At 58.1% G+C, this 26,412-nt stretch overlaps 1 protein-coding gene across 1 annotated transcript in view; it reads right to left on the minus strand.

Annotated features, from left to right (window-relative positions):
- CACNA2D4 (calcium voltage-gated channel auxiliary subunit alpha2delta 4) overlaps nucleotides 1–20,861 on the minus strand; it is a gene marked incomplete at both ends in the record, with an annotated part of 88,855 nt that extends 67,994 nt beyond the window's left edge. Inside the window, 16 exons of the mRNA XM_079715001.1 lie at nucleotides 2,194–2,268; nucleotides 2,971–3,051; nucleotides 3,817–3,893; nucleotides 4,979–5,128; nucleotides 6,716–6,794; nucleotides 7,133–7,246; nucleotides 7,322–7,411; nucleotides 7,675–7,749; nucleotides 8,516–8,666; nucleotides 9,264–9,324; nucleotides 13,427–13,558; nucleotides 13,771–13,933; nucleotides 14,557–14,616; nucleotides 15,164–15,280; nucleotides 16,545–16,626; nucleotides 20,740–20,861. Of these exons, the coding sequence (XP_079571127.1) occupies nucleotides 2,194–2,268; nucleotides 2,971–3,051; nucleotides 3,817–3,893; nucleotides 4,979–5,128; nucleotides 6,716–6,794; nucleotides 7,133–7,246; nucleotides 7,322–7,411; nucleotides 7,675–7,749; nucleotides 8,516–8,666; nucleotides 9,264–9,324; nucleotides 13,427–13,558; nucleotides 13,771–13,933; nucleotides 14,557–14,616; nucleotides 15,164–15,280; nucleotides 16,545–16,626; nucleotides 20,740–20,861 (1,629 nt within the window). The remainder of the gene's footprint in view (nucleotides 1–2,193; nucleotides 2,269–2,970; nucleotides 3,052–3,816; nucleotides 3,894–4,978; nucleotides 5,129–6,715; nucleotides 6,795–7,132; nucleotides 7,247–7,321; nucleotides 7,412–7,674; nucleotides 7,750–8,515; nucleotides 8,667–9,263; nucleotides 9,325–13,426; nucleotides 13,559–13,770; nucleotides 13,934–14,556; nucleotides 14,617–15,163; nucleotides 15,281–16,544; nucleotides 16,627–20,739) is intronic.
- Between the last annotated feature and the right edge of the window lie 5,551 nt (nucleotides 20,862–26,412).

Genomic DNA, 26,412 nt, shown 5'->3' on the forward strand with positions numbered 1-26,412 from the left:
ATAAAGCGCTCCATCCAGCTTGACAGGGCCATTCATCAACATTCTTTGAGTGTTATTTTCATTTTCTGGCCCTGACTTCTCTCATTCTGACACAAAGAGAGATATCGTCAAGTCATCTGCTGTTAGGTCTGCAGCATTCCCCAGGTTTAATTTGGTGATAGATCAAAAAAGGAAAGAGGAGGGGCTTCCCTGGTGGCGCAGTGGTTGAGAGTCCACCTGCTGAGGCAGGGGACACGGGTTCGTGTCCCGGTCTGGGAAGATCCCACATGCCACGGAGCGGCTGGGCCCGTGAGCCATGGCTGCTGAGCCTGCACGTCCAGAGCCTGTGCTCCTCAACGGGAGAGGCCACAACAGTGAGAGGCCTGCGTACCGCAAAAAAAAAAAAAAAAAAAAAAAAAAAAGGAAAGAGGATAGTTTATCATCAGGGTCATTAGGAATTAAGCAGAGGGTCTCTATTTAACAGGACGAGGCCCCCCACAGATGCTTGAATGGCTGAAGTCCCCCATCACTGTGTATCTTGCTTCAGCAAGTTTCCTCTTTTCTCAAGAAAGTGTCTCCAGTTTCTTGCCTGTGCTCGAACGATGTTCGCATTCTTGGCCTGTTGAAAGTCTATTCTCATGACAAGCAGCCCTGCCCTGCCCTCCTGTTCACGGGCTGTGCTGCTTTTGAGTAAGAAGTGACCCTCCTAGTTCATTGCCATCTCCTAATTCCTGAGGATACCTGAAAGGTCATCCTGGGCTCCTCATAGGAAAACCGTAATTCCGCTTCCATTACTCATATTTTGGGCACCGATGTGGAAAGATTTCAGGCCAAAAGTATGGCTCTGGCCCCTCTTTTATTACTAGGCGTATCTGCTATTGTTTTTCTTTTTTAAACTCAACTATTCTTCTCGACACCTGTCATGAATGGATCGCTCTCTCCACAGGAATCTCAGTGTGTTGGCTTTGCTGTATCGGATAATGTTCTGCGTGGCATAGCTCTCTGATTGTTTCATTTGTGTAAGCCTGTTTCCTTAACTGGACCATAAATGTCTGTTGATAGCCTTCTCGGAGCATGATTAGGTCAGGTGTGCGCCCACAGTATGCACTGGTTGCTTGAGATCTTATATTCATCCACACTACCTAGATGCTGACAGACAGGTTTTGGACTGGTGCCCCTTAATTCTAAAGGGTCCACATTTTTGTTCTTCCCCTAATGAGTCATTTTCTTGGCCCTGGGGCTGCCCCCACAGGACCCGCTGGTATAGGTCAGTGACCCATTACGGGTTCAGATGCTTGCTCAGCAGAGACCGAACTGGGAAGAAGGAGTGGTCTCCAGCGTCCCTGATCTCTCTCCACTCCGAACCCCTAGCGTTTCCTTATGTAGCTCGATCAGTGCCTTTGGTCGCTCAGCGTCTGTCTGACCCGAACGGACAGCAGTGTGGCTTAGGCTGGTCCCTCCCTGGCACCTGGGCAGGAGACGCTCGGAAAGGCGCCCTCGGTGCTGCTGTCCTCAGTGTCAGCCTTGACTCCAGAGGAGCCTGGTGGAGGGGAGGGGTCGCGACGTCGCTGGGACGCCGCTTCCCAACAACCACACTGGGAGGTGTGGCCACTACTGCCACGGATGGAGGCCTCGGGGACGCCCCCGGCCGGGGAGGCAGAACCTTAGATAAAAGCTGCTGCTTTCTCTCCTGGCCTCGGCTGCTCATCTGAACGCAGGTGAAAATGCCATGAGCCCCCGCCTTGAGATGGAGGGAGCTGGCAGGGGGCAGGAGCCCTCGGGAACACGGCCTCCGGGCAGCCCCAGTTCTGCTCCCCACCTCTTGGGAGACGCCTCCTGTCATTGTAGCGTTAACTCGGCACTCACACCCCTCGGGTGGCCCCTGGCGATCTGGGGACACACGGTCAGACTCCGAGACAGAGCGTGGGGTGACTGAGGGGGTGACAACGGGGAAGAGGACGGATCCTCCAGGGACACTGCACACTCAGGACAGGCTCCCTGGAGACCGGCTGCTACCGGTTCGTGTATTTCTGCCTTGTCTCTCCTGCCAGGTCATAAACAGTTTGAAAACAGGGACCATGACTTAATTTTTTTCTTGTAGTCCATCGGGTTCTTAAATGGAGCTGAATGCGTGTTCAGTGTTTTAACTGTTTATGAACTACCCCCAAATCCCGTACAGTTAAGACCCCCAAGGCAAATAGGATCGGTACCTACCAGGGGTCGAAGGTCAGGATGTGAGAGGATGTAGCCATTGTTAGTGCTCAGAAAGGCATAGCCGTGCACCCCGAGCTAGGAAGACAGGGATGGACGGGGTCAGAGGGTATTTGTGCAGGAGGACTGGGGCCGGGCAGGGGGCGGGGCCACGGGCGGGAAGACCGCCTCTCACAGCCCCGTTTCTCGGGTCGAGAGTATGGACGAGCTGGGCAGCTTCCAGCCGCTCACTCTGAATTCTGCTCCAGATGCTGCAGTTGGCAGCGACCATAACAACGCACGTCACCACCTGCCTCCTTCCCACCACTGCTCTGGGGCTTTGATTACACAACCTTGCTCCTCCCCAGATGGGGCTGCGTGGCGGGCAGGAGGACCAGGACGGGACAGAGGTGCCGAAGGCCACAGAGCACGTCGCAGCTGCTGTGACCAAGCGTCCCAGGGCCCCAAGTTTCGGTTCCCCTGCTCTGTGCCCAAACGTCTCTAAGGGCGGGATGTCCGGGGGTGGGATGAGGGGGGCAGGATGGGGGATGTCTGGGGGTGGGGTGTCTGGGGAGGGGCATGTCCAGGGGCAGGATGGGGGGAGGATGTCTGGGGGGTGGGGTATCTGGGGAGGGGGAATAGGGCGTTGGGGGGTGTGACATCGGGGTGGAGCTGAGGGGCGGCCGCAGGCCCCGTCCCAGCTGTGGGCTTGGCTGCACTGCCTGCAGGGAGCCTTCGGAGCCTGGTGGGGTGGCTCCCGGGGGGCCTGTGACCCTACCTGGGGGCCTGATCCAGGCTCACCTTGTACTGGGGCACCAGCTTCATCAGCTCTCTCAGGGCCACGTCAGAGCCCACCACACCCAGGAGGATGCCGTGGGATCGCTGGAAGGAAATGCCAGCTTCAGGGGGGACCAGGCTTGCCATGCACGAGGCCAAACTGAACCCACGGCCTTTCCAGAGCCCGGAAGAGGAAGTCACTTGGACCTAAGGTGCTCTTTGCTCTGCAGTTAGATTTTAGGCAGAGCTCCCTAGAGTAAAAATCTAGAACTTACTAGAAGAGGCCCCAGGAGTAATCTCAGCCGCTGGGAAGATTAATGTCCAGTATTAATATTTAAGTTGTAATATTTAAATGAAATACAAAGTTGAATGAAACATGAACTTTCATAGGAGAGGCTGAAGTACTGGGATGCAAGGGCCCCTCATCTAGGGGGGCCCTGAAACGCCCAGGGCCCGTGAGGAAATATTCCCTGGCCAGGTAGAGGATGGACGGCTCTCACAGTCCCCCACCAGAGCCTTTACGAACAAGCCAGGGCCTGCCCACACTGGCAGGTTCAGTGTGCTTTTGCTGGAAGCCTGGCAGATGACCCCTCTGGTCCTGATCCCCAAGCCAGGGCCCCAAGTCCAGAGCAGCGGGTCAGCGCCAGGCTGGATGAACAGAATCACGGGGCGGTTTCGGGAAGTGCGGACCCTGCCCTCGTCCCCTCCCGACCCAGAGATTCCGATGAGGCTACTTGGGCACAGGGCCTGGAACCTGAACTTAAACCCTCCCAAGGCGGCTCTGATGCCACGTCAAGAGCCACAGGTCTGAAGACGCCAGGCAGCGACCGGAGCTCTAAGCCGGGCAGCCGCTCATGAGCACCCACTTACTGTCTCGTTCTTCTTGCTGAAGACAGGCATGGCCACGGTGGTCACCAGCGCCAGGCTCTGTGCCTGCGGGTAGAGAGCTGTCAGGGGGGGCGAGCGAAGAGCAGTGTCCACAGATTGGGGACCCAAGTCACCACTTCAACCACAGCTCAGGGGCGCCTTCCAAGGGGAGGAAGAAACCCCCAAGGAGGCCTCCCTTCTCTGCATGAAGGCACCTGGGGGAAAGGCTGGAGCGGGGAAGGCCGGACGTGGGAGCGGGCTGACGTCACTTAGCGAATGAAGCCCTAAGCCGAAGTGGGTCCCAGAGCCCCGAGTATGCAGCCCAGCCCCTGAGCACAGCCAGGCTCACCCAGGCCTCTGGTCTCGGCCATGCCAAGGATGAGGGTTCACCCATGGGACCAGCCCATCTGTGCATGAGCCCAGAAACAAAGGCTCAGACAGCAAGAGGACAGGCCGAGGAGTCAACAGGGGACACGTTCTGGTCACTGAGATGCCAGATTAAGTGTCAGGTAAGACTCCCTGGACATTTCTCTTAAAGGTGGCATGTGCCCCGCTCCCTTCCTCCACCCGAAGCCTAGAATTCGTCCGCAGTCGTCCTGAGCCCCACTAGCCGCTTGGACTACGTGGACCCCAGGGATGGCAGGGGGCAGGGGGCAGCGACAAGGGGCCAGGAGGCTCGTCATCCACCTCTAGGCTTCTTTTACGTGAGGGGGAAACACACTTCTCTCCTATCGAAGCCACTATTTCCAGATCTCTCTTAATCCCAGCCTGCTACGACGCTGCTGGAGCAGGGGTCTGCGTCTGTGTTGGGTCTGAGGGGTGTCAGGAAGGTCCCCTTCCCCGACATCGCATCTGACTGTCTACCTTCCGTGTCTGGTCCTGCATGGGGGAGAACTACAGGAGGTCTAGTTGGAAACTCGGGCCCCGAGGGAGGCCGCCGGTTAAGCTGTAGTGTCCTGAACCGCTGGTTGGTCCCCTTTCTTCCCAGAGCAGGTGAGGAAGATGGGAAAAGGGAGGGATGAGTCTGCAGCAGACGGCTCTGTCCATGGGGGGCGGCCCTGGGGGGGTCTGCTCCCGGGGCTCCCCGGCCAAGATGTGGCTCCCCCAGTGTCTCTCCAGGACGTGGTCTGCCCACCCCACTCCCAACCCAGGAGTCACCTCTCACTCCCTGGGGGCCCCACCTTGCTGTCCATGTAGGCTTCCGTCCAGGTGATGTCATGGTCATGGTTGATGACCATGGGCCGGCTGATCACATGCAGGTATTCCATCACGTTCTCCTGGGCATCCGCCAGAGTGGAGATCTGCGTGTAGTAGCCTGTGGAGGGGAGGGGGCGTACGGCTGTGGATGCAGGGCCTGCACACCCCCCAGCCGCCGACGGCTCTCGGCCGGGCCCCTGGCTGGGAGCTGCCCTGGGCCACTAGGCACCACTTTTCCCAACGCTGCCCGGGGCAGCCCGAGGCCAGTGGTGCTGCGGGGACACGAAGGCCTGGCCCTGCCTGGACTTGGGAGAACCTTGAGGCTCCCCCTGCCCAAGCACCAGAGCTGTACCAGGAGCAGCAGGGCCTCAACTCAGGGCGCGAGGCCACCCCTCACTCCCCGCAGGGCGGTCCTCAGGGGTGCCTGCAGGCAGCTCTGTCTCGGGTCTGTTTTCTGAGAGCCCCACCTTTCCCTGACTGCTGTCGTCCCTCAGTTACGGGGAGGGGGCTGCAGCTGAGGCGGTATTTAAAGGAGCAAAGGCCGGGCTTCCCTGGTGGCGCAGTGGTTGAGAGTCCGCCTGCCGATGCGGGGGACACGGGTTCGTGCCCCGGTCCGGAAAGATCCCACGTGCCGCGGAGCGGCTGGGCCTGTGAGCCATGGCTGCTGAGCCTGCGCGTCCGGAGCCTGTGCTCCGCAACGGGAGAGGCCACAACAGTGAGAGGCCCGCGTACCGCAAAAAAAAAAAAAAAAAAAAAAAGAGTAAATGCTTTACAAGGCTGTGACGATTTATCACGTGACCGCTCGTCACCTCCCACAGGACACCGTCGCCAGCTCTGGGGAATGGGACAGCTTTCATTCCCAGGGTGCCTCTTGTCTCGGACCCTTTGACCATGTTCTTCCCTCGGCCCAGAACACCCTTCCCCGCTCTCTGCATCTGACTCACTCCTCCCACTTCTTCCTGTCTCACCTTAGCACCCTGTCCTTCAGGAGGCCCGCCCGGACCCCCCAAACGCGGGAGGGCTCTCCCCTCACCCAGCACCCTGGGCAGCCTGTGCCCCGCTGCCCCTCAGCGCGGTGTAGATGGTCCCTTCACAGATGCTCATGTGTGCGCCTCCTGGACTGGACCGGGCCTTCCTGACCATGTCGACCCCCTAGGGCCGGGAGAGTCAGCAGCCCCCTGTACATTCTCGGACATCCTGCTGGGATTGAGGAACCTGAGTCGGCACCTTGAGGCCCGGGTCTTGGGTTCTGGCCAGAGACAGGTGAGGGCTGCCACACACAAAACATTAATCTAAAGAAAATGACGGCCTCTGCCTTTTGTCTGGAGCAGAAACAGAGCACACGGGCTTCATCTGCAGCAGCAGGAACGGAGGCTGGACATCAGAGACGACTGACATTGAAAGGTCGGGCCCATGTCTACATGGTTTTCCGTGTGGCGGTCTGGATAAGGCTTATTTGAAGAGACAGCAGAACTGGAGTCACCACCTCCAGGCGCGCTGGGGAGGTGTCATGGGGGTGAGAGCCCGCAGGGAGCAATCGACATGGGTCTTGCTTTGTCTCAGCAGGAAGGGGGCGGATGCTGTCACCTTTGCTCTGGGTCCCTTTGTGGGAGGCCCGGCTCAGCACCTGCGGGGTCTGGGGATGCCCTCCCACCTGCGCTCAAGTGAGGCCGCCGGACGCCCTGCCTCACGTGGTGTCACCCACCTTTGTTGTTGCACGCGATCCACTTCAAGCGGTCAGCAAAACTTACTTCCTTCCCGATCAGGTAAGTGAAGACCCGGACCTGGTGGACGAGACACGGCGGACTCAGCAGAGTCCCGGCCGCGAGGGGCCTGACCGTGTCTGTGTCTGAATCTGGGGCCGGGTATCTGGATTCTGCACTTTCACCCCTTTGTATCAGGAAGGGCCTAGGGCCCAGGCTCACGGGGATGCCCGCCCGGCGTGGAGGCTTGCCCGGCAGGGCTCACAGCCGGCAGTCTTCCGTCTCTACCGTGCCCCCACTCGGGGCCTCTGGCATCACCCTGATGTGGGGACATCATCCTGGGGCTCACGGGGTGGGGCACGTGGACACTGCAGAAGGAGGCGCTCCCCCGGCCCCCAGCCCCCCGCCCAGGGAGGAACCTTGCGGTGCGGCCAGTTGTATTTCTCCAGCACTGGCTTGTAGTCCTCCACGGCCCCATCGGTGATCAGCATGATGGCCTGGTTGCACAGGCTCCCTTGCCCGGCCTCTTGGAACTGCGTGGAGGACGTGGCCGTGACTCCCCATCTCCCCTCACCGCCCCAGCGCCCCCGCTCCGCCAGCTACCGTACCTGCTGCAGGATCTGGAAGGCCTCATCGAGGGCTCGGCCCACGGCCCCCACGCCTTTGACCATCAGCTTGTCCACCAGCTGTTTGAAGTGCTGTCCCGGGTAAGAGGATAGGGGAGGGTCAGCCAGTCAGTGGACCAGGGGACCTTCCCCTTTGGTCGTACTTTCAGAGCCTGCGCAGAGCTATTGGCCAGAAGAACAAGATTGCAGGACCCATCCCCTACTTTCATGGCTGGACCCCTGCAGCAGATGTTCCTCAGATGTCCCCAGGATACGCCGAGAGGGTGTGAGTGGCTGGGTGCAAGGCCACCCTCGCCCCTGGATGGCAATGCTGGACCAGCGCCAGGTACACTCACCTCTCGGTTGTCCCGACCTGCCTGGACCAGGATCCCTTTGAAACAAGGCTCGATGTAATGGATGTAGTCGCTGTACTGCAGAGGGCAGAACACACAAGATCAGTTTGGAAGGTCAGGGCCCAGTGACGGAGCTCGCAACTCACGGCGGGCCAGGGGTGGGGCCACCCGGGCCCCTGTGTGATACGATCTTGGGGGACCCCAGGTTTTTGGCAATTTTCTCTGAGTAGAGGGGAGGGAACAGTAGGGGCTTAACTCTAAACGTTCGCCCTCAAATCCTGGCCCTTGGCATCTTCCCAGGAGGCCAGCTGGGTGCCGTCCATCCCTGGGGCTCACGGAGACCAGGAGTTACCTGACTCTCCTCTCCCGTTTCCTTCTACGTCATCACCTTTTGGGGGCAGGTGGAGCGACCCTCAGGAGAGTCGCTGTGAAAGCAGGACCAGGGGCTGCGGGCCCCTCCTCCCGACCTGCCTGGATTTGGGGAGGAAGGAAGTAGGACCCTGGGATCACCCATCCTGCAGATGCAGGAGGCTTCTCCCTCGGGGGCGCCAGGCAAGGGCGCACGGGCGGGGCTGAGTTAGGGATCTACTCAGATACCCCTTCATCTGGCCTGGACCCCAGCCTCGTCTGAGAACCTGAGTAAATCTACCAACTCCGAGAAACGGACATACGCATTTCCCACGTAATTTCAGAAACTGTAGACGCCTGGAAGCCTGTCTTGGGTGGGGAGCCCCAGCTTCAGGGGACAGGGTCCTTCACAGCACGAAGCATCAGGTGACCGTAAGTACAGGTCATTCTGGTGCAGGCAGAGGACGGGTTTTCTGGAAAGGGAAGGCGAGTTTACCGAGATGATGTTTACGAAGTCGTTCTCCCCCAGCGTGTCCAGGATGGTGGAGACCGTGTGCTTGGCGATGGTCAGCCGCAGCCCCTTCATGCTGCCGCTTGTGTCCACCACGATCACGATGTCCTTCGGGGACGTGGCGGCTTGTATGTACCTTTAGCAGAAAGGAAGGGACGGGCCGACGGTGGGAGAGCCGGAGCCAAAACCGCCGCCGACCGGGTCTCCCTGATTTCCACTCAGACTCTGGCTCAAAGCTCAGGTCAACGCCCAGGGTTTCTCAGGTCCAGAACCACTCAGTTCTGAAGCCATGTCGGGTGCAGTGGCTGGGACTGTGCCCATCGAATGGTCAAGTGTTCATGGTGACCCTTGTCCTCTTTGTTTCGGGCCAGCCCTGGTCCCGGGGTGCTGGCCATGGGAAGGGAGGGAGCTGGACGCCCCCTCAGACTGGGTTACAGATCTGCCGGAGGAGGGGTGAGGAAGCAGGGGAGAGCCTGGCTGAGGGTTGGTGCGAAGACAGCTCAGAGCCCTGGGAGGAGGTGTGGGGCAGGGAAGACAGATGCGGTCAGGGCTAGCACAGAGCAGCTGTAGGGGGACGGGCTGGGAGGAGAGGGACGCAGAAGGACACTCTTCTCCTGTGTTGGATTAGTTCTACACCTGCGGCCCTGGGGTGGGCTCAGGGCAGGAGAACGAGGCAACACCCGAGGCTACAGAAAGATGCTGGGCCCCGAGGCCTCGCCCCGGGGACGCTTACCAGCCGCGGTTCCGGCAGTCGAAGGTGATGACCCCGTTCTCATCAGGCGTCCATTTGATGCCTGGGGAAAGAGAGTCTGGTTTCTTCGCTAGCTCAGAGAGGCTGCTCCAGAGCTTCTGGCTGGGTGCTGACACCCGGCATGGCTAGGACCCCCAGGGCAGTAGGTCAGCCCCTGTGAACTGAGGCTGCAGCAAGGAGGGAGGCCGGCTCTTGGAGGGACACTCACCTCCCAGCGGCCCGATCCAGAGTTGGGTTAATTTCATAGGTAAGACCCCGCCCCCCCACCCAGCCATGTGGTTCCTGGGACTCATCGGTGAGGCTAAACTTCCCATCAGACTAGACGGGGAGGCCCAGGGGTGTGACTTTTATTTAGCGTCATTGCCATCCAGCAGAGCGTGGACAGAGCAGGCGAGAGCCGGGGCTCTGAGCTGCAGTCCACCTGCCTCCAGGCAGGATCAGCTGTTGGTGCTCACGCCCTTGCTGTTAGCCGCAAGGGGAGGTGATTTGGCTACAAGACTAAGCTCCTCAAGGTCAGGCCTTCCCAGTGCCTGGCGGGTCTGACACGGATTCCCGGTACAGCAACGGAGAGGGGCAGCTGAGGCGGAAGTTCTTGACTCTGAACCAAAACCCTAGAAGAGGGCTTTGGTGGTCCCGGGTGGGGTGCCCTCAACCCCAAGCAGAAACAGAGGTCAACCCTCTCGAGGGAAGCTTTCCCAAGTCGGGCCCCACAAGCCAAGGTCACCACGTGCGTTAGAAGCAGGCCCCTGCGGGTGAGAGGCCGCCGAGGCAAGAACCATGAGATGCTCCTCCCAGGATGACGGGCGCTGCTGAGACAGGGAGACGAGAGCGTGGCCGTTGTGGAAAAGGACCGAGGGGTGGCCTCGAGCAAGAGGGCTGCACAGGCCCCGTGAAGCAAAGCGCTCAGTGAACGGAGACCCACAGGAGTCAGAGATGAGCTCCGTCTGTGCTCCACCGATGTAAGTACGTGGTTTCCAAAGGACAGAGCGGGCGATAATCCCCCACCGAGCAGTCACCGAACTCCCAGTTCCCTGAGAGACACAGAGAAAGGCCTGCACACGTTCCTAAGTCGTGTCTGCAGGAAGCAGACACCACCGATGAAAACTGCTGACCGCAGGCACATGGACCCCAGACTGGCTGAAACCAGATGGATGAGGCTCGAAACCTCACTCTGATGCCAACCAATCCGAGAATTGAGCACGAACTGATCAGGCTCCTGCACCCCTCCCCGGCACGGCCTTTAACACCCTTCCCTAGGAGTCCTCAGGGAGCTGGCGCCTTCCCTCCTTCTCCCTGGTGCACCAGCTCTCCTTTGGATAAAAAAGCTTTGCTTGCCTAGGAGTCTCGTGGGAGTGATGTTCATTGCTATGGTCTTGCTTTCCCAGAATCTAGAGAGAGCGCCTGGGAACACAAACAAGGGATGTCTATCAAATAACAGTGAGAGTATCTAATTTGTGGGGATAAAAACAGGGAAACATTAGATGAAAATAAGTCAGGGTGGGGAGGCGGAGGTGCAAGTGGGAGAGTTCTAAAGTCCTTTTATGACTGCAAGGAGGGTGAAAATATTATTTTAATTGTTATATCTCATGTTAAAAATGCTTGCAGGCTTCCCTGGTGGCACAGTGGTTGAGAGTCCGCCTGCCAATGCAGGGGACACGGGTTCGTGCCCCGGTCTGGGAAGATCCCACATGCCGCAGAGCGGCTGGGCCCGTGAGCCATGGCTGCTGAGCCTGCGCGTCCGGAGCCTGTGCTCCGCAACAGGAGAGGCCACAGCAGTGAGAGGTCCGCGTACTGCAAAAAAAAAAAAAAAAGCTTGATAAAATAGGGCTAATTACTAAAAGAATGGGAACAGAGGAATAAGTTCCAAACTGACAGAAAAAAGAGAAGTAAGGGGGTAGGGGAGATTTATCAAAAAAGATAAATCATTAAAAAAGACAAAAAAGATGAAAAAAGGAAACATAAAACTAGAGGGACAAGTAGAAATTTAAAAAATAAGATAATAGCATGTCCAAATCTATCAACATAATACATGGAAATGTGCTTAACTTGTGAAATGGTAAAAGAGATTGTCAGTTTGCATAAAAATTAAAAAGCTGTAAGCTATTTTCAAGAGATATGGCTAAAACAAAATGACATAGAAGATTGGAAGTAAAAGGATGGAAAAAAAAATATGTCTGGCAAATACCAACTGAGAACATACTGGTATCACTCTATGAATACCAGACAAAACAGACTTAAAATAAAAAGTGTCATAAGAGCTAACAAGAGTCAAGCAGACATAACATCAGCAAAGACATAGAAAATCTAAACAATACGATTAACAAGCCTGATCTAATGACGTAAGCAGAATTTTTCATCCAACAATTAAAGCACACATATTCTGCTCAAGCACACATAGAATATTTACAAAACTCGATGACATACTAGGCTATTAAACTAAAATTCCAGCTAATTTCATATAATCAGTACCACATACACTGTGTCCTCTGACTGCAAAGCAACCGAACTAGGAATTTATAATAAAAAGATAAATATAAAATCCCTATGTATTTGGAAATTTAAAAAGCACACTGTTAAATAACTGGAAGATCAAAGAAGAAATCACAGGGGAATACAAAAATATTTAGAAGCAAACAATAACTAAAATACTACCCTAACACCAGAAAGCACAGGCAATAACTTCTGTGTATCAAAGGACACAGTCAACAGAGTGCAAAGGCAACCCATAGAATGGGAGGAAATATCCAGAATGTATAGAGAACTCCTGCAACTCAGCAACAGCAGTGACAACCTGGTTTAAAAATGGGCAAGTTTTGTGTTTGCTCACAAGCTGACGGCTCTGGAAGCCCTGATGTGGCAGGATTTCCACCCTGGGGGAGGCTTGAGGAACATGGGTGTTGTCTTCAAGCATCTGAAGGGCTGTTCCATGGAAGAGGGATGAACTTGTTCATCAAGACTCCAGAGAACAGAAAAAGAACCAAACGGCTCGTTGTGGATTTGGGCAGAGACAAGAGTTACCACTGAAGGGAACCGGCGAGCCCTGAGGTCGCTTTGTACTCCTCCTAAGGGAGGCCCAGGGGACACACATGGCTGTCCTCAGGACCCTTTGAGACAGGCTGGGACCTGGTACCTTGGACCCTCTGCTGCAGCGCTTGCACCTGGACAGACGTCTCCCCCAGCAACAGAATACAAAGAAACTACGAGGGACTAAAAATACCTGCATGCCTGCAGAGCTGGGGCAAATTATGGACAACACGATACAAAAAGACCAAAAAAACCCAACTGCCACTTCTGAAGGGCCCAGAGCAAAAGCAGGGTACTGGGCATGCCCCCTGCACTCAACACCAGAAAGGGGTGGGTAAACACCTAAGCCGCCCGTCCAGCCGGACCCCTGGAGACACCGCTACTCTCACCCCATATAAGGAACCAGCTCGCCTCGCCCTTACACCCCCCAGGGAGTGAGCCAGGGAACCTGTTGTTTGTTCTCACCCTGTCTGCCGCAGCAGGGGCCCCAGTAAAGCCTTGTCTGACTTTCTTGTCTGGCCTCTCGTCAATTTCTATTGATTGAGGAGGTCAAGGACCCTGGCCAGTAACACCTTCCGGTTCCTATCTCAGAAAACAGGGCAATACTAAGGTTTTCTGGACAGGGGGCTAAAATAAGAAGAGTGGGCATGAGCTGTGGTGGTGCATTATTTTAAATGAGAAATAAAAGAAGGCAGAGCTCTTGGGGGCCCCGTGGAAGGGGCTTCTGTTTTCTGTTCGTTGGTAGACCAGGGGGCTTTCCCCGCTGCCTGCTGGGTTGGCCGCTAGCCTGTGGCACTTCCTTCCCTGCTGCTGAACGAGTGGCTCTGCCACGCTTCTCCGGGGAGGACGCAGCCCTCTGAAGACCGGAATGGCTTTGCCCTCCTCTCCACCTCCACGTGCTTCTCACAGGACAAGAGTCCAGGCGGGCATTTATTGGCTGCTTACCGAGGCGTCATTTGTTGATTCCTTCATCAGCTTGAAAGTGTGCTTATCAGGTTGTGAAGGGGACGGAGGTGGGGTGGGAGGTGCTTTGGGACCAGGGTCCATCTCCAGTGCCTCCGTCGCCTTGTTCCCAGAGACGGAGCCCCGAGGACCGTGGAGATGCCTCCCAGCGGCCTCACCTGGGTAGATGCGGAAGAACCCTGTCGAGCTGCCAAAGTACTGCCAGGTCAGCGTCGGGTCTCTCTGGAAGTTCTCCACAAAGACAGGGTTCAAGGCTTCGGACATGTAGATTCCATTCAAAATATCCGGGTCTGAAGGGTGAGATTATAGGAGGAAGTGCAGGGGAAACGAGATCAGTCTTCCCCCGCGGAACACACGTGCACACACGCGCACACACACGCGTGTGCCCACAGCCTGCAGCGACGCCACCCACGACTGCTGTCCACACCCGCACTCCTCCTCCCCCTCCCCGGGGACCCCCGTTTGCTCCGGCCGGGGCTGCGGGCTGGGGTCCGGCGGGCACCTTTGTTGTAGACATTGGTGGGCAGCTGCACGCTGCTCAGGGACGTGTTCACCAGCAGGTTGCTGAAGTGCGCATTGGCCTCCAGGACGAACTGGGCCCCCAGCTCCACGTAGGCGCCGCTCGCGTCTTTCTCATTGATGAGGGCAGAGTTGTAATAGTCAAACTAGGGCGACGCCGAGAAGACGGGAGGGCGGGGGGGCCGGGGAGGGGAAGGGGAGAGAGAGCGCGTCACACGTGATGGATATCGGACAGACTGACCGCCACGTCCACACTGGCGGAGGATTCCGGCCACGATCACTGATTTGGGGCAAATATCCAACCAGACGTTGGATCGGATGGTTGATTCTTCTGGGTTTTGGTGTAAACTGTCTAGATTACGGCGTCAGTCCCCACTTCGGTGTATGTGGACGCAGCCAGCGTTGGAGACTGACAGGCGGACACAGATTCAGGGAGAGGTGGACAGACGGAGGCAGCCTGGCCAGCACCCCGAGATCTTGCAGGAGGGGGAGGGCTCCTGGGGGACAAAATGGGGGTCCCTGCAGGGGGGGTTCCCTCTGAAGAGAAGGCCTGCAGCCTGGCCTCCGGCCAGCCATAAATGTCGCCTCAAATACTCACAGCGGTTCAGAATCAAACCTCTACAGCTCATACAAACCTGTGCACGTTGAAAGATAGAGCCGGGCCTATGCAATTCCCACCCCATGTCCCATCCTCAGGTGACCCCAGCCCCGGGGGTGCTGCGACATTAGTCACCGTACCTCCCAGGGCTGTGGGAGCGGGAGGACTCACCACCAGGGACTTGTTGAATTCGTGGTTCAGGTCGGCCTCCTCAGCAGCCTCGACCAGATTCTGCGGGCGGGGACGGGAAGGGGGGAGTTAGTGCGGGAAGGAGGCCAGGGGCCCTGTGAGGTCCACTCCCAGGGTCCACCCGCGAGAACTGGGGACAGACTCTCGGACCAGCACCTGCGCACGAACGCGCACAGCGTCACTAGTCACAGTAGCCCGAAGGCAGGTGCACGTCACGGGGACAAGAAGCCAGTCTGAAAGGTGACTCACTGAGTCCTTCCAGCTACATGACATTGTGGGGAAGGTGAGGCTAGGGACACCGCACAAAGCTCAGTGGTTGCCAGGGGTTTGTGGGGAGGGAAGGATGAGTAGCCGGCAAACAGGATTTCTTAGCGCAGTGAACTACTCTGTATGCTCCCCAGCCCTGGATGCTGGTCCCTACGGCAGGGTGCCCGCCCGGGCCTCCCCTCTCTCCTCGTGCCCCCCACCCCGTCCTTTACAAGGGTCTTGTGGCTCATGGGCTACGAGGCAGGAGAAGGTGGTGTAGGGGGGCTCGGGGGGGGGCTCCGTGTCCGGGGCGGGCAGACCCCCAGCCCGCAGGCCTGAGCACCTGCACGGCCGCCACCTTCCTGCGGAGCATGGCCTCCATGTCCTCCGCGGACTTCCTCACCAGCTCCAAGCCATCCACCTCCTTGATCTTCAGACTGGCCTCCACGTCCTTGTATTTCTGTTCAGGGGACGTGGAGAGACACGCGCCTGTCGTCTTGCACCCGGACGTCCCTCCCCGGCTGCCGGCGGCCTCCGCCCTCCCCCCGGTGCATCACACTGGGGCCGGGACCTCCCCCAACAACCGACAGGGGACGCCGCTTATCCGATGTCCTCTGCTTCGCATCCTGCAGAGGGAGGCTGCGGCCCAGAGAGGTCGTGAACCTGACCGAGGTCACACAGCCAGCGCAGGGGCTGTGAGGCTCGTGGTGTCTGTACCCCCCAGGCGCTGCAGGGGTGGGTGCTGCCTGACTCTCAGCCAGTGGGCCTGGGGGCATTAGGAGGGCTGCTGAGTCGCCATCTGGGCCCCCGGGAGGCACTCCCTCACCGTGTGTCCTGGGTGCTACCTGGGCACGAGTTACTCGGTTCCCCAAACTGTAAGATGCGTCACGTGTGAGGCTTTTACCCAGAACGGCCACAGGGTGGGGGGGGCACGTGTGGGGTGGCGAGGAGAGCTGGCGTTGCTGCTGCGGCCCTGCGGTCAGGACAGCGGGCCCCCAGCCTGGGGGAGGGGACAAGCACGGCCATAAGAGCCGGAGGCTCCCCTTTCCGCAGCTCTTAGAAAATGGTGCTGAAGCTGCAGTGAGGCTTAGATGGTGAATGTTGAGTCTCAGCGAGTCGCAGCAGGACGGCAGCGCCATCCTCAGCACTGGCCTGGGAGTAGGGATGCCAGCGGGACGGGAGCTTGTGGGGGCTGAGTGAGAAGCCGGCCGTCAGCCTGTGCACAGGCAGCTCAGCTTCTGCCCAGGGGCCAGGCAGGGCTGGACTGGACTCACTGGGCCCCAGTGGCTCTCCAGTGCCCAGAGATGTGGCGGCAGGTCAAGCACTGGGCGGGCGGCTCTCCGTCCGAGGGTCTTCCCACCGACCTCTCTCCGCCCCGAGGCAGCAGGCCTGTGTCCGGTCCTCCGGCCCCTGCTTCTTCTCCCCTTTGCTCCCCACCCCACCATCTCTCCCCCCGATCCCATCTAGGCATGGGCTTCCCGGGCCCCTGAGCTGACACTACGCTCTTGGGGGGGGCACCTGACCGTACTGCCCCCCGCCCCCAACTTGCTCTGTGTCTTGGGCAAATCATTCCCTTCCCTGGGCCTCAGTTTCCCTATCTGAAATGGGGATTGGATTAGATGACCCCCAAGAGCCCTCACACCCAGACATCCTGCTTCTCCACCAGGACGGCTTAACGCCCAGCTGCCCCGGGAGCCCCAGGGTGAGGGGGCGCGGTCACTGACCTTCTGCAGCAGGAGGGAGCCCGAGTACTTGGTGACAGTGTCATACAGGTCCCTGCCGAACGTGTCTGCCCACAGCTTCACTCTGCAGGACGGTGGGAGTATGTGTGTGTGCACTCACGCATGAGCACACACAGGGAGACACATGCAGAAATGCACACAGACATGCACACACACAGGAGGCAAGTGTCTACATGCAGAGACACCCACCGATGCACATATACAAACCCGCACCAACATGCAGGGACACACCTAACACACACATATACACAGATGCACACACGCACAGGCCCACACGCAGTCACACACACTGACGTACACCCAGGAAAACACACCAGCAGCTGTGGTCCCTCCCGGCCAGGGCAGGGACCCAGAGGACCCATCAGGCTTGGCAGCTACACTGTGATCCCAGCACCCTTGGCTGGGGGGCGGGGCTGAACGTCTGGAGTCAAGCCTACCGCCCACCCCGCCCCCAGAGGGCTGGAGAAGAAGGGATGAGATCGGGGTTGACCAGGCAGGGTGGGGGACCCCGAGGACTCACACAGCTGCAGCTCCTCAGCCAGTCGTCCCCCAGTTGCCCTGCGCAGGGACAATGAGGCAGGGAGACCGAGGCTCTGAGCCGGGTCTGAGAGGCTGGGGCCAGCGGGCAGGGAGGACGAGGCAGCCTCATGGGGAGACCCGTCCCCACAAGTGCCCCGAGATCCCACCCTTGGTTGGGGGGGAGGCCACGCGGGGCTGTGCCTGAGCCTCTCCAGATGGAGCAAAAGGAGTTTCCCCACGTGATCATGCCAAGGTCAGCATTCGTTCGGTCACTCAACTGACAAGTATCGAGGCCCTACTATGTGCTGGGCATTGTGCACGGGCGTGAGCCATGCCCAGTCCTCGCCTTTGTGGAACTGTTAGTTAGAGCGACACCCCTCCATGTACGGAGGGCGCGATCCACGCTTGAAGGGGCACCATCGAAGCTGGGGGAGGGGTGGTGGTGGTGAGGGAAGGCTTCCTGGCAGAGGTGGGCTCTGGCTCAGTGTTGAAGTCTGGGAGAGTCTCCCCCATCAAAGAGACTTGGCAGAGAACTCCAGGTAGAGAGGCTAGAGGAGCTTGGAGGGGTCAAAAACTGGAACAGGGATGAACAGACCTGACTCCACAGTGGATCTGTTTCTTTTATTTTAACCTTTGTATTCTATTGCTTTTGCTACAAGTTAAGAATGTTGCTATAGCCTGAAATATACAGGACAGCCCATTCTCCAGACTCTGACCTTTAAAGGTGTAACACTTTTCATGCATATAGAGATAAAAAGTTGCAGAAGAGAGAGTAACATTTGCCTTGTTGGAGGTTTTTCTTTTTTTCTTTTTTTGGCTGAGAGGCACCGCTTGGGGGATCTTAGCTCTCCTACCAGGGATTAAACCCAGGCCACAGCAGTGAGAGCACCAAGTCCTAACCACTGGACCACCAGGGAATTTCCTTGTTGGAGGTTTATAGAAACATCATGACCTGACCTGTGGACAGCTGTAAGAACAAAGGATTCCAGCACCAAGAAGCTGGAAACAACCAAACACACCGCCTCCACTTTTAGTATAAAAGCAGCCTGGGGCTTCCCTGGTGGTGCAGTGGTGGAGAGTCCGCCTGCCGATGCGGGGGACATGGGTTCGTGCCCCGGTCCGGGAAGATCCCACATGCCGCGGAGCGGCTGGGCCCATGAGCCATGGCCGCTGAGCCTGCGCGTCTGGAGCCTGTGCTCCACCACGGGAGAGGCCACAACAGTGAGAGGCCCGCGTACCGCAAAAAAAAAAAAAAAAAAAAAAGCAGCCTGAATTCTAACCCAGGCGAGATGGGTCTTTGGGACACTGGTCCACCACCCTCTCTGTCTGCTGGCTTTCCAAATAGAGGCGCTATTTCTTTGCCCCAGCGACTTGTCTCTCGATTGATTGCCCTGTTGTGTGGCGAGCAGTACGAGCTTGGACTCAGTAACAAAATGGCTTCCAGGTCTGCAGCTTGGGTGGTTGAGCTGATGGTGGTATTATTGAATAAAATGAAGACTATCAGGACGATCGGGGAACAAGTTGGGGAGGGCAGAAGGTGATGTGTGCAGCTTGGGAGAGGCAGGTGGTGAGGTCCCTGAGGCAGGGCTACTGGGTACCCTTGGGCAGCTGTGAACTGCCCAGCTCCAGAAGGCACCCAACACATTGCATCTTTTTTTGGGGGGGGGGGATGCGGACCATTTTTAAAGTCTTTATTGACTTTGTTACAATATTGCTTCTGTTTTATGTTTCAGTTTTTTGGCTGCGAGGCATCGAACCCGCATCCCCCCCAACCCCCGGGCACTGGAAGGTGAAGTCTTAACCACTGGACCGCCAGGTAAGTCCCTTGTATTGTATCTGGAATTTCAAAGCTCCAGGGATGTTCAGGAAGATCCGCCCGCGGCCACAGTGTGTGGGTCTAGCGGGTGGAGTCAGGGCTGAGGGTTACTGGTGGGTGGGTGGGAGCTGGGGTTCTGAGGCTGACGGGCCCACAAGGAGGGGGTGCTGGCTGAGAAGGTCTGTGAGTGCAGGACAAACCCCGGGGAGCAGCAGCGCTCCCGGGGCAGACGGCGGGAAAGGGGCGTTAGAGGAAGACAAAGGTTAATGTGGGCGCCCGGGCAGAGCCGGGAGATCCTTGAGACTCAAGAAAAAGGGAGAGAGTGTCCAGAGCGGGCCAGGAGGCGGGGCCAGGGGTGTGTACTGGGCTGGGCGGGGAGATCTTTGGGGATCCTGGTGGGCACAGATTTGGGAGGCGGGAGAAGCCGGGCAGGCAGAGGAGGCTGAGCACTGAGTGGGAGGGGACGGCGTGGGGGAGGTGCCGGTCTCTGGGGGGGAAAGGCTGGGAAGGGTTCACAGGGTGGGCGGGGATCAGGAGCCCGGGGGAGGTCTGGCTGCAGGGTGGTGGGCACCGTGCTGACACGGGCATGGCCGTGGGCCCTCCCCTCGGCGGACGCTCGGGTTCCCCGTGTGGCCGGTCCCCTCTGCGCAGGCCTGGGCTCCAGCCATCTCTAGCCGGCACTCAGCCTGGCCCTGGAGCTTGCCTGTACTATTAGCTGGGGTGTGCTCTGGGGATGAGGGTTATTCTCAACACCTCCCTCCACGATGAAGAGTTCAGGCTGGCAGTGGGTGTGGAGGTGAGGTCCCAGCCAGGCCGACTCGAGTTCAAGTCTGGCACTGCCGTTTGCTGGCGGCGTGAGTGTGAGGTGGCCGTCTGACCTCTCCGAGCTCGTTTCCTCTACTGCAGAGTCAGGAGACCGTTCCCCACCTCACCGTGTGGACTGGAGGGTCATCTGCGGAGCACCTGGCAGCACCAGGCCTGTAACAACTAGAGGTGGGACTCCTCGATGGGGATAGAGCTGCTCAAACCCCGCGCTTAGCTCAGCTCCACACAAACCCCAGGCGTTCGTGGGGCTGCACGTCCCCCTCTGTAAGACACGAGGCTGGCAATATCCTGACTGTCCTCCTGGGCTCAGGTGTGGTGAGCAGGTAGCCCCTTTAGCCCAGAATGTCTGCTCCCATACGGATCAGAACTGTCTTTAACGGAACCGCCAGAACTAAGGACTAAAGGCCAGACACCCCCAGAGTCGCACATTAAATTATACCAAAGTGTGAATGACCGATAGCTTCCCTGGAGCTGGTCTTAGTGACAGGATGTAGGACTGGGGCCTGGAGGGAGGCGGGCAGGTGTAGAAAGGGAGTGGAGACAGCCCCCGGCCCCCACCGTGCACATCCACCTGGCTCCTGGCTGCACGAGCTGTCGGTCGGTTTAGGGCCGCTTCACCCTCTCAGAATGTTTCCTAACGAATCCTTGCGGAGCTGAGATGGTCACACGTCCAGCAAATCAGCTCCCACTCCAGCTGCCTCAGCCTGTGATCGCCCTGGAAGGAGCCTCGCCCTCGGGCTGGGGACACTGCCTGCCATCCCAGGAGGAGTGTGGGCCCCTGTGGTCAGTTCTCCTAGGACTGTCAGGTGTCTGGGCAGGGGGTGAGGGTAGGGCCCCATGTGGCAGAGATTTGGGGAAGAGAAGAGGCTGGTGAAGAAAAGATCTTCACAGCAAGACGGGGGGAGCGGGCAGCCGAGCCCTGGGAGAGCCTGGAGGCTGGGGGAGGCCGAGGATTGAGGTTGGCCGGGGAGGGGAGGGAGGGGAGGGTTTATGGGTGGGGGTGCTCTTGAGGCTTACGTTTCCAGAGGAATCCTGGCCTGCCCCCGCGTGGGGGACAGGGACGTGCTGCACAGCAGGCACAGGGTGACCACCGTCTTCTGCAGGGAGGCCCAGGCCTCTGGCCGCTGGTGGGAGGACATCCTGCCGTGGGTGGAGCTGGGATCTGGGTGGACCCTGGGGGGTCTGGGCAAGGTGCCCCTGCTGGGGTCAGGCCAGGGAGAGGAAAGAGCAGCTTCAGACCCCGAGCCCTGTCTGCCCAGATCCCTGGCACGGCCCCGAGCCTTCTGCCTTCCGGGTCAGGGCAAGCCTGGGGTTCCCCAGCCTCCAGTCGGGTCCTGGCTGCAATGCCCGGTGTGTGTGGGGGTCCCTTCTCTGCCCTGCAGAGGGGCTGCCCTACTTGAGCAGCAGGCTTCCAGGAGAGCGGCTGGTGGGAGAAGGTGTGACACAATGAACTGGTTAATCCACTGGCCTCCTCTCTAATTCCCGCCTGACAGCAGGAGGAGGGCGGCGGCGGTGACTTCGGCAGGATTACCCTGATTTCAGAAGGCAGGGCTGGCTCACCCCACGAGGGTCAGAGCATAGCCTCCTGCGTTAAAGAGGCAGACCCGTCCCTGGAGAGCACCCTTCTGCAGTGACACTGGCCCTGGATGCGTGTCCAGCGCCCTGACTTACCAGGAGCTGTGGCAGACCCTCTCCTTAAACCTCAGAACGATCCTGGGGGTCAGTGTCAGCATCCCTGTTGGCTCGGGGAGGCTAGGGGACAGAGGGGGCCCTGTGCTGGCTCCTGTGTTCAGGCCGCTGACTGCGGCCAGGTCAGAGGTAACGTCCACACCCTGTGGCCTCACCTCCCCCACGTCTCATCTGCCCCGGTTCTAGGCTGGGGACCCATTTTCCGGAAAGCTCCAGGCCCCTCCCCTGCCCCCAACCCTTGTATGGAATGAGCACCTAATGCATGTGAAAGGAAGACAGAGCAAGCCCTGCTGGTCAAGGCCTCCGTCCGTCTGCATTTCAGCTTCTCCTCTGACCAATGTCCCCTCTGCTGGGTGGTGCCAGAGGGGCCCTGGGCCTTGGGGGTCCAGATAAGAGGAAGCCAATGGGGAAACAGTTTGGCTTGTGTAGCCACCTAGACAGTTGTGTGCAGCCATCCAGGGCAGGGCGGCTCCAGGGACACTCACTGCCTGCGTGCGGGGCTGCTGGCCTCATGACAGGACACCCAGCTGCCGCGTGACCGCCCCGCAGTGCCCCGCTGGCAGCACACGGGAGGGGATGGAAAAAAGGCCACAAGCCGGTCCACGGAAGATTCTTCCAAAGACGGAAGCTGCCAGCAGAGGACCTGGCTCTCCTGTTAGGAAGTGGTTGATGTTGAATGTCCATAATTATAAACATGCCATACGCTGTCTCCTCTTCTGATGGGAATTACACAGGACAGAATTTGATCAAAATTCTTACGTCTGTGGGTCCAAACTGGTGATAGCACCACGTGAGGCCACAGTCCACGCCTTCCACAGGTCAGAGGGCTTCTTGGTGTATCTTGTCCTGACAAAACCTGCTGGTTCCAGCAAAACGACACGCAGGGCTGCCGCCGACGCAAAGGAATGCCAGGAGAAGGAAGTGTCCCCATGACAAACTCCTGTGTGTCCCCAGCGGGGAGTCAGCGCTATGGGCGGGGGTCTGTTCCCAGGCTCAGCCTGGTAGGGCAGCGATTTCTACAGGCACTTGAATTGTTCCGAGGAATGCTGAATTTCAGATGGATTCTGCGTATCTTTCATTATGAATCATACCAAGAGGTATGATTCATCTCACCCAGAGCACACCCTCATGGTCACAGCCAGAATGAGGTCTGACCAAACATTTGGTGCCTGCGGCCCAGTCAAGTTGACACATGGACTTGACCATCACACCCCCTTTAGACTCCAGGAGTAACTGCTTCCTTCCCATGACTTGCAAGGAAGTTACAGCTCAGAGGCTCCTGAGCCCTGGGTTACCCTGTGTGCCCTCTCCATTCGTACATTTGAAAAGAAACTTTTCCCCAATTATCCCATTATGAGTGTCCTGCCTGTCTCCTGCAGGGCCTCTGACAGCTGGCCTCCCGACTCCGCCCTTACCCCTCTTCCGTCCATTCTAAACCCAGCCACTGAGAGTTCTTTTTTTTTTTTAATTTTATTTATTTATTTATCTGTCTGTCTATCTATCTATTTATTTATTTATGGCTGTGTTGGGTCTTCGTTTCTGTGCGAAGGCTTTCTCTAGTTGCGGCGAGCGGGGGCCACTCTTCATCGCAGTGCGTGGCCCTCTCACTGTCACGGCCCCTCTTGTTGTGGAGCACAAGCTCCAGACACGCAGGCTCAGTAGTTGTGGCTCACGGGCCTAGTTGCTCCGCGGCAATGGGATCTTCCTGGACCAGGGCTCGAACCCGCGTCCCCTGCATTGGCAGGCAGACTCTCAACCACTGTGCCGCCAGGGAAGCCCCTGAGAGTCCTTTTAAAGTCAGTCCACGTCACTCTGCTCAGAAGCCCCAGCAGCTGCCCACCTTACTGAGGGTAAAAGCCAAAGCTTGTACTGCAGCCCCAGACCCATCATGAGCTGGACCTGCCTTCCTCCCTGGCCTATGACATGCTGCCTGCCCTCACTACGGGCCCACAGTGGCTCCACCGGGGGCCTGAGTCCCCTCTGTGGCTCTGCCTGGCCTCTGTCCCCGTTCCCATCAGGACTGGGTCGGTCGGGCCCTGGCAGGAGGGACGGCACATTTGAGTTGACTTGGGAAGAGTTTAATAAAGGGAGTCTTTACAGAGGTGTGGACAGTGCATTAGGGAAACCCTGGGCACCACAGACTCCTGGGAAGTAAACAGCGGGAGCCGATCCCCAGGCCTGAGAACCTGGATGGGGTGAGCTGTTGTAACGGAACTGGGCCCGCAGTGGGGCAGGGGGAGCAGCTGCCCGCAGTGACACAGTGGAGGAGGAGCTGCAGGAGGCCACACCCTGCTCCATCTCCTGCTGCTGCAGTTAAAGCTGCTGAGCCAAAGACCCCCTGGGGAGCCCCCCAGCCCGCCTCCCAGGGCCGAGAGAAGACGAGAAGTTCAGAACGAGCTCTTGACTCAAAACCTCGCCCTCCATGATGAGAATGTTCTGGAATCCGATAGGGGTGGTGCACAGCTTTGTGAACCCACCGAACCCACCAGGCTCTATGCTTTAACGTGGTGAAGTCTATGGCGTGTGAATTACATTTCAACTGTGATGAGCCCCCTTTTCAAGGATGACGCCATCCTGGCCGTAGGGTCTGAAACATCACCTGCCCCTGACATCTCTCCTCCCTCTTCCAGCACCTTCTCCTTAGTGGCTGCCATCCAACAGCACGTACGGGATTTTCCCCATGTCTCGTGTTCATGGCGTTTCCTCCGTGGCAGTGTGACCTCCATGAGGGCAGGGACCGTGGTCTGATCTGTCCCTGCTGTGCTCCTGCCACCCCCTGAAACAGTGTCCAGCTCAGGGAGGTGGATTTGTGGGGAAGAAGTATGGCTGGGACTGGGGTCACTCTGGGAGGAGGTGAGGGTGAGGGCTCTTCCTCCCCTCCCTTCCAGGGCCTCCGAGGAGCTCCCCCAGGGCTCCTGCCCAGCCTGGAAACCACCGGGCAGCCACGCGGGGGCATCCATCTCCCCATCATCTTCCGATGAGCCAGAGGATGTCACGGATACATACCTGCACCCGCTCAGAGCAGCATCACCCACAATTACCACAATCTGGAAGGGCCTGAGAGCCCACTGACAGAAGATGGATAAACACAATGTGGTCTTTGCACACAGTGGAATATGGCTCGGCCTTAAAAAGGAAGGAGACTCTGACACCTGCTACGCCATGGATGGACCTGAGGACATCGTGCTCGATGAAATAAGCCAGTCACAGAGGACAAGTGCTGTGTGATTCCACTTATGTGAGGTCCCTGGAGGAGGTAAAAAATCATAGGGAATTAGAAGGGTGAGGCCAGGGGCTGGGGGAGGGGACGGGAGTTCCTGTTTAATGGGGGCAGAGCTTCAGTTCTGTAAGATGCGGAGCTCCGGAGATGGTCGCACAGTGATGCGCATGTACTTAACTGTATTGAACTGTACACTTAGAAATGATTAAGGTGGTACATTTTATGTTATGTGGGTTTTTTTTTTTAAATCACAACTTTTTAAAAAGTGGGGGAAAAGGGAGAGGCATGTACAGCTGCCCTGGGCAGAGCCAGAGTTTGGACCCCCTGCTCAGTCCCCCAGAGACTGCTTCTCATTTTAAAACATCCACTGCTACAAAGTGCTAGTTCTGGCTTCTAGAGATCGAGGGGAGAGTAAGTGCTCAGCCTTTAATCACACTCAGCCAATCCTGCTCTTAACCTGGGAGGAGGGGCGGAGAAGCAAGGCCAGGGTGCCGTGTGTCTAACTCACACGCGCCTCCTCTGGTCCCACAGGCATCCTCCCTACCGGTCACAGGAAACGCGGCTGGGATACAGGTGACAGCGTCAGCATCAGCCTGGCGTCAGCCTAGATTTGCTGGTGCCTTCGCCACAGGACACCAGGTCCCCGAGTTCTGCCTGCAGAGTCTCAGGCCCCTGGAAGCCCGGGGCAGAGGGCGCGGGCTAATTACAGGCTGGCCAGGCCCCTTGGGGACCTGCTGGGTCTATAAATACCTGGAAGAGGACAGTTGGAGGAAGTGAGTGTGCTTGGGAGGGGGAAGGGAGGAGGCCCGAGGGGCCTGGGGAGCTGGGGGACTTGTGGTCAAGCACTTGGTGAATTTCCACGTTCTCTCAGCCCCAGGAACAGCACGCAAGGGAAAGTTCAAGCTACCAGCCAGCGAGTCCCTCCCCTGACCCACAGGTGAGGGCTTGCTCTGAGCCAGGCCGCGTGCCCCATCTGACCTGCTGTGGGTGGGACATGGGGCATTGGCAATGTGATGTGGTCCAGGCCAGAGGCCGAGCAGCACCCGCGGGGACAGGACAGGACAGCAGCTTCACTGTGGGGACACAGAGGGAACCCAAAGGCTCTCTCCTTCAGGCTAAGGTCAAGTCTGGACCAAGTGGGCTTGGAGTGGCAGCTCGGGGAGGGGCTCCGAAAGTGCCAGTAACTGGAGGCGGGGCTCAGGGCAGAGGCTCCCTTGAGGGTTGGAGGGCTCAGGCTGGGCTGGGGTGTGGCGTCCTTGCAGGCTGCCTAAGGCCCCATCCCGCTGCAGATGGCCTGGATCAGAACAGGGTTTGCCTTTGCTCAGCCTGGTGAGTGCCAGATCTGCCCGTGAGGGGCCATCCAAGTGACCATGGCCAGGGAAGGACACAGTGGCCCTGAGAGCTGGGGCCACTGCACTGGATTTAATAGGAAGGCAGGACTCATTTGTAATTAGCCGTAATTACCCTTTTAAATAAGATAAATGTTTTCCTTGCAATCTTATTTATATGAGTCGTTTGTTTAGCAAACTTTATGGACAATAAGAGCTCAGGCTCTGGTGTCTGGGCTCTGGGTCTGAACTCCAGCTCTATTTCTTCCTCATTCTGTTGTCCAGGGCACCCCGTTGTCATTGTCTGTGGAACAGATATGACATTTCCCGTCTGTGTCGGGCAGGGGTGTATTCAGTGCAAGTAACAGGAAGCTCACCTAACAAACGAGGACTTGTCAGCACAGAGCCAGGGCCTGGGTGCTCCCTCTCTCCACCTTTCCCTCATCTGCACGC

The sequence above is a fragment of the Hyperoodon ampullatus genome (assembly GCF_949752795.1).
Source record: "Hyperoodon ampullatus genome assembly, chromosome: 11".
In the NCBI taxonomy this organism is placed as follows: Eukaryota; Metazoa; Chordata; class Mammalia; order Artiodactyla; family Ziphiidae; genus Hyperoodon; species Hyperoodon ampullatus.